The 7197-nt window shown below is 38.8% G+C and overlaps 1 protein-coding gene across 6 annotated transcripts in view; it reads left to right on the top strand.

Annotated features, from left to right (window-relative positions):
• The window catches only part of rnf13 (ring finger protein 13), a 28909-nt gene extending 21769 nt beyond the window's left edge, over positions 1–7140 (top strand). For 4 of the 6 annotated variants that reach the window (XM_081708577.1, XM_081708576.1, XM_081708579.1 and 1 more), the window contains 4 exons: positions 832–937; positions 1033–1126; positions 3211–3291; positions 5861–7140. In XM_081708577.1, the coding sequence (XP_081564703.1) occupies positions 832–937; positions 1033–1126; positions 3211–3291; positions 5861–6216 (637 nt within the window). In that variant the 3' untranslated portion in view covers positions 6217–7140. Of the gene's footprint in view, positions 1–831; positions 938–1032; positions 1127–3210; positions 3311–5860 lie in introns of all 6 variants that reach the window. The other 2 variants (XM_081708578.1, XM_081708580.1) reach the window with 2 other exon arrangements.
• The last annotated feature ends 57 nt before the right edge of the window (positions 7141–7197 follow it).

A 7197-nucleotide genomic window follows, 5' to 3' on the forward strand; every position in this document is an offset into this window, starting at 1 on the left:
TCCAGTCAGGCAGGAGAACAAGGTCTGTTCTTCCAATGCATCTTGATGAGATCTTGCAGGAGGGGTGTTGTGGGTTACCTCAGGGTTAATTGCAGTCACAAGAGCAGGGGCTAGTTCTGATGCTCACGAGCCCTGAGTAGGCACTTTTGGCAGTGAACAGGGGTCAGCATGGGCACTTTTACAGGACTGCATCTATGCAGCCCCATACACACTAAGATGTGATGTTTTGACATGTTTGTTTCATAGCCCACATTAACTTTTTCAGCAATTTGTGCTACAGTAGCTCTTCTTTAGGATCAGCCTTCGTGCCCCATACGGAGGACAGGACAATGGGAGTCTTGGGCAATCATAATCCTATACTGTAGGTACTTGGCATTGAATACCTGGAACACTGCTATGCTGCTTGGAGATGCTCTGACCATCTGACTTATGCTAGTCATCTAACCATAACAGTTTGGCCTTTATTACTCAGACCTTTGCGTTTGCCTTACATCTTAATGTGTCCCACCCCATGATGGGTGCAACTGTAATGAGATAATCAATGTTATTCACATTTGTCAGTGGCTTTAATGTTGTTCCTGATTAGTGGATATCATTACCACAGTCAAAACAGATGTAAAAAATTAGACGTTGAACTGTCACATGATTTTTAACATTCTATAAATTTATCATTATTTTTTTTTCCTAGTGCAAAATGCATCTTTGAGTTGTCATATTCTCCCAAACACTAGGTGGAAAAGCAAACCATAATGAATTTACTGCAAATATGCAACCATGAGCACAGAGAGATGTTCTTGTTCACTGATGTCTGCTGCTTTACCTTGTTTTCAGGGGTCATGTGATCGTCATGCCAGACTTCAGCCTGCCCCTAGAGTACTACTTGATCCCATTTCTCATAATTGTTGGAATCTGCCTCATTCTCATTGTAGTGTTTATGGTGGGTAGTACTGGTCATCTTTATTAGTAAATGAGAGCTCAGCCACTAGTATTTGACATTGTTTGGATGATTGTTCTCTGTGCCCTTATGGTCAGATCACAAAGTTTGTGCAGGACAGACACAGGGCTAGAAGAAGTCGTTTGCATAAAGACCAGCTAAAGAAGCTTCCAATCCACAAGTACAAGAAAGGTACAGTACTTCATCAGAGAATTTAAGACCTATGCTGGACTCCCATTTTGCTTAGTCCAGTTCCTTTGGCCTGTAAATGGAACACTGTTATAGTTCCTCTTTCCATGCTGACAAATTTAATTCAGCTCACTGACCCCTAACCTTTAGCATGAAGTCTAAGATGGCCACTTTGTGGAGGTGTGGGTGGACAGATTGTATGTAACCAAATGTGCTTTGAAGTACATGTATTAATGTTTAATGTTAATGTTTAGTCACTTTTTTTGGCCCTGTCTGTAACTCTAGAACCAAGTATCTGATGCAGAAAATCCTAAAACCATTTTTAAACTACCATAAATGAATTTTAAATATTTTGTGGTTTAACACTGAAGTATTAGTTTAAGTATTTAATTGTCTTTAGTCTAGGTGATAATTAGTTAAGTAACTTCAGTGTTCGTGTCAACATTATGAAATCATTGCTATTCAGCCTATGCCAAATATTAATTTCAGAGATAAATCAAAGATTATAAAATTGAAAATTAACATATAAAAATTGGTAGACTTCAAAAGCCCTTTTTTTTCTGTGTATTAGAATTTCATTTACAGTCTACATGCCTTTTATTTTTATCTGAATCGAAATGCATGGAATTGCCTTGATGCTAGGTAATGAGCATCAAGTGCTTGATTAATCAATTCAACCAGCTTTCTCTGTGAGCATGCGCAGAGAACTGATCACCTATTTCTGAATTAGCCTTATAATATCCCCAGCACTTTCCTTCCCTGTTCCATTGCACAAATAGATACATATAGAAAGTAGAGGTACCAGAAGTCTCTTCCTTTCCTTCTCATCTCTTAAGTTGAGGCAGTGGCAGCTCAATGGTTAAGGTACTCGACTAGTACTCAGAAGATTGTCAGTTTAAGTCCCACTGCAACCAAGTTGCCACTGCTGGGCCCCCGAGAAAGGCCCTTAATGCCCAATTCAAATTGTACTCAGTCATAATTGTAAGTCACTTTGGACAAAAGCGTCAGATAAATGCCATTTAAGAAAATGCCACAAAAGTCCTAATTTTCTGTTCTGCACTCCATCTGATGCCCGCAGCAACTGCCCTGCCTAGGATTCAGGCATGGAGCAGAAAAACTTACTGATGTTACAGTGTCTCCTTATCCAATATGGTCACATGCAGCCCTGGCATTCTCCATAAAAAACAAGTTAATTTTTAAATTTCATATACACTGACTCAGTTGAATGACCTATTCAGTAAAGGAAAAGACCAGGAAAGGCTTTTGGAAAATGAAGGTGTGGCCTAAACTCCTTTGATTTTAGACATACAAACATTTTTCACCATCATCAAAGGCTTTGGGGATGCCAGGGTTCCAAAAGGAAATCTATTGGTCCAGCTGGCTGCCAGCAAAATTGATGTTAAATTCAGTGAGGTCAGGGTGAACACTCCTCAAGAAATCAACAAAGATACTGAACAGCATCTTTTGAAAATTGGGATTTAAGGCTAAATACATTAAAGTAATGCATTTCTAAAGAATCAAATATAGAAATGAGATCCTTTCATAATTTTTATGATTATATTTTTGAGAAATGAACTGTATAATTGGCAAAGAAAACTGGCTGAATATTTTAGGTTATGCAGTTGCTCTCCTTCAAGTAGTGCGTCATTGTTTGTTATAAATGGTAGAAACAATAGAGTAGGCTTTGTAATTCTAGATTTTGAAGTCATCCTTCCACTTCCAAATGGAATGCTATGAAACCAGGCTCATGTTCATGGATATTCATTAAATAAATGGTATGGCAAATTAACAACTGATAGATAGTAAAATGTCTGGTATTCCCACAAAATCCTCCAAATTTTGAGATTATCGATGAACTCTTAAAGTAGGATAGTGAAGATGAATGTAATCTGTAAACCAGGCTTTAACAGACTTAAAAAAAAAAAAAGAACTCATAGGCCTAAACTGGCAATGGATGCTATCAAAAAAAAAAAGATTGAGAGAATGGGTTTGGGTTTGAACATGTCAACCTTCATTGTCAACCCTTGTCTATTGTTATGCATTTTCTACGAAATGTAATTGTGACTCATGATTATTATTTCTTTTAGGTGATGATTATGATGTGTGTGCCATATGTTTAGATGAGTATGAAGAAGGAGACCGACTGCGGGTTCTTCCATGCTCACATGGTGAGTTCAGCATTTTCAGGTATTCTCAGTTCATCTGATCTCCTGCTTGGAGATATGTGCATTCAGCATACAGAAGTGAACAGCTAGCTATCTTACTTATCTGCTATATTATATGATTTATAATTTTATCATCTGTATGTGTTTTAATGGTTCAGCTTTTATAATTATTCTCTTTGTAGTACCCCTATAGCTATATGGAGGAGGAGGAGGAGGAGGAGTAGCAGCAGTAGTAAACAAAGTTTGTCTACAGTTGTGGCCAAACGTTTTGAGACTGATACAAATTTTGTTTTTCACAAAGTTTACTCTCTCTTTTTTTTTTAGATCATTTTGTGAGATGTTTATATGATATAGTGAAGTACAATAAGCATTTCATTAGTTCCCCCCACCCTACCCACCCACCCACCCTACCCACCCTACCCACCCTACCCTTTACTGACAAATGCATCCAGTTTAAGCAATGACTTAATATTTACAGTGTTGACTGTTCTTTTTTAAGACTTCTGCAATTGGCATGCTGGATATCAGCTTCTGGGCAAAATATTGAATGATGGCAACCCATTCTTGCCTAATCAGTGCTTGGAGTTGATCACAGTTTCTGTGTGTGTGTGTTTGTGTTTGTGTTTATCCTCTTTTTGAGGATTGATCACAGGTTCTCAATGGGATTGAGATCTGGGGAGTTTCCTGGCTGTAAACCCAAATTTTCAAGTTATGTAATGCTGGAAAAAGTATTGTTCATCACCAAATTGCTCCTGGATCATTGGAAGAAGTTGCTGTTGGAGGATGTTTTGATACCATTCCTTATTCATGGCAGTGTTCTTATGCAAATTTTGAGCAAACCCACTCCCTTGGATGAGAAGCAACCCCACACATGAATGATCTCAGGATGCTTCATTGTTGGAATGACACAGGACTCATGGTAGCGTTCACCTTTTTTTTTTTCCTCTGGACAGTCATTTGTCCAGATGTCCCAAACAGTTTGAAGGGGGCCTCACCAGAGAAAATTACTTTACCCCAGTCCTATGCTCTCCATTCCCTATACTTCCTGCAGAATGTTAGTCTGTCCTTGTGGCTTCTTTGCTGCCCTTCTTGACTCCAAGCCATCCTCCAAAAGCCTTCGCCTCACTGTGCTTGCAGATGCAGTCACATCTGCCTTCTGCCATTCCTGAGCAAGCTCTGCACTGGTGGTGACCTGATGCTGTAGATGCATCCCCTTTAGGAGACAGTCCTGGAGCTTTCTTGACTTTCTTGGGCGACCTGAAGCCTTCTTCACTGCAATTGAACCTCTGTCCTTGAAGTTCTTGATTTGATAAATGGTTGATTTAGGTGCCATCTTACAAGCAGCAATGTCCTTGCCTGTGAAGCCCTTTTGATGCAATGCAGTGATGACTGCACGTTTCCTTGGAGGTAACCACAGTTAACAGAAGAGAACGTCCAAGAACCACCAGCTTTTAAAGCAACGAGTCTGCACTTCTAATCAGCATGACAGAGTGATATCAGCTGCCTTGTCCTCGTTAACACTTTCTCCTGAGCTAACGAGATCATCACTGAAATGATGTTAGCAGGCCATTTTGTGGCAGTGCTGGTATGCAGTAATTTTTGTGATTAATTTTCATGGCAAGGAATGACTTTGCAATTAATTGCAATTCATCTGATCACTCCTCACAATCTAAAGTTAATGCAAATTGCCACCATAAAACCTGAAGCAGCAAACTTTGTGAAAACCAAAATTTGTGCTAGTCTCAAAATGTTTGGCCGCGACTATAGATAATCAAACACAATATTTTCAGCATATCCTAAAGCACGGTTACTTTATCTTTCACAAACTTTTGAAAAATGATCAAAATTATCTATATGGCCTGTGCAAAAAAGTTTGGACACTGTATGTATTGCAAAGATTGTTGCTGCTGCTGTTTTTGTTGTGTGTGTGTGTGTGTGTGTGTGTGTGTGTGTGTTTTGTTTTTTTTTGGTAGTTTTTATGAGCTCTTGGACCTTGATTAGCAAAGCCCCAGTTATAATTAAGAAATGTCTACAAACATTTTTGGCCTATAGTACCACTCTTCGACACTCCATCAGATTAACAGGAGAAATCAAACAAAAAATATATTACCTACTAATATTGCTGACATCTCAAAAACAACAACAAATACCCTACCCCACCTTACACCTCCAGCTTCCGACCACTACCACTCATTATTGCTGATGTAGAAATTATAAGACTCTAGTGAAAATGACAGGTAATACCATACCTAATACATGTCAGTTAGGCTTTATTAAAAGTCATCCACAAACATGTGCAGACCCAACATAATACACTTTGCATACCAACAAAACATTACACGCAACTTAGAAGCTCTACATTTCTACCATTACTTTCTTGCTAATCCGTTACAATGAATTGTTTTCTTAATGTTACGAAAGTAGTGGTGCATTAGTAAAAGGCAAAAATATTGTTTGTTTACCTACAAACTTGTATTATGTCAATGAAAATGACATGTCAGTTACACATACAGAGTTCCAATGGTGTATGAGGTCTGTTTCTGACAAAACTCTCTCTTCCTACATTAATTAGCCTATCACTGCAAGTGTGTGGACCCCTGGCTGACCAAGACCAAGAAGACATGTCCAGTGTGTAAGCAAAAAGTGGTGCCATCTGAAGATTCAGACTCAGATTCTGTCTCAGGAGACAGTGGATCAGAAGATACAGAAGAAGTATCTGAGAGCACCCCCCTACTTCGCTCACTGGCCTCTACAAGTGCTCACTCCTTTGGCACCGTGTCCACCTCACTGTACCAGCAGGACCAGGGCTCCCCCAATTATGATGATCATAGCAACATGGACACAAGTGACAGCGAGGAGGAGGTCACCGTGGAAACAGTGGTGGTGCAGCTCCAGCAAGAAAGACCTGCCGATGTAGCCTATGTGTGATCAGAGAGCAAGAATGCCATTCACAGTGCTTTGACTCTGAGGGATTGCCAATGTAACTGGAGTAATATTTCATTACTACTTAATTAGTCTCTTCCATCATGCTCCCAAGTATAAAGAGAACCACTGCAATTTTTTGACTGTCAAATTAATGGAAAGTTTTGTTTTATAAATGGGTAATCAGAAGTGTCAGGGGTTGGATTACTGCAGGAAAAGTACAGCCTTCAGTAAATACAATGATTATTAAACAGTTGACTATGAAGAGAACATGTATCCAGAGAAAGTAATTTCTCAAAAGAATTGGCTGTAATATGTGCATACTGCTTTGATTGATTTATATGAATCACTGACATGAGTATGATTTTAAAATGTAGTCTTTCAATAAAAGGTGGGGAGGGCACAAGGTTTAACAGAGTACCATAAAGCTGAATATTGTGAGTGCAGTTCAATTTGTTTTAAAGCACTGTTGCTGCACTAATTTTAACTAGCAGAGGCAGGTAAGCGTTTAAAGTTTCTAATGGTACAGTGTGCTGTATGGAGAACCCGACTCAATGGTATGATTTAATGATCATATTAATCTTATTTTTCCCTTAACAGTTATTACCATTGGAGTTTTGTAATTCTTTTGCCAAACTGTCTACAAACATCAGGGGTGATGGAATGTAATTTGATTTTGATCTAAGGCTGTGATGCTGGGCACAAGGAAAAATAAGCCAAACAATTATTTCTTTGTTCGAAAAGGGGGGGGGGGGGGGGGGGGTGTGTGTATGTTGAATGTTGTAATCAGAGATATATTTCCATGAAGAGAAGATGGAGGGAGAGATGATGGTTAAAGAATTAGTTGAATCTGTTTGCTTTTGTCATGTCCATTGTGTGAAGTAGTACAGTTTCATTTAATCTAAAATAAAATGCTTTTGTTGGAAGATATCTTCTCGACCAGCTTCCACCTTAGATTTTTTTGGCCAAAAATAACCATTCATTTTT

The sequence above is a fragment of the Electrophorus electricus genome, chromosome 26 (genome assembly GCF_041902795.1).
Source record: "Electrophorus electricus isolate QZ-2024a chromosome 26, ASM4190279v1, whole genome shotgun sequence".
Lineage (NCBI taxonomy): Eukaryota > Metazoa > Chordata > Actinopteri > Gymnotiformes > Gymnotidae > Electrophorus > Electrophorus electricus.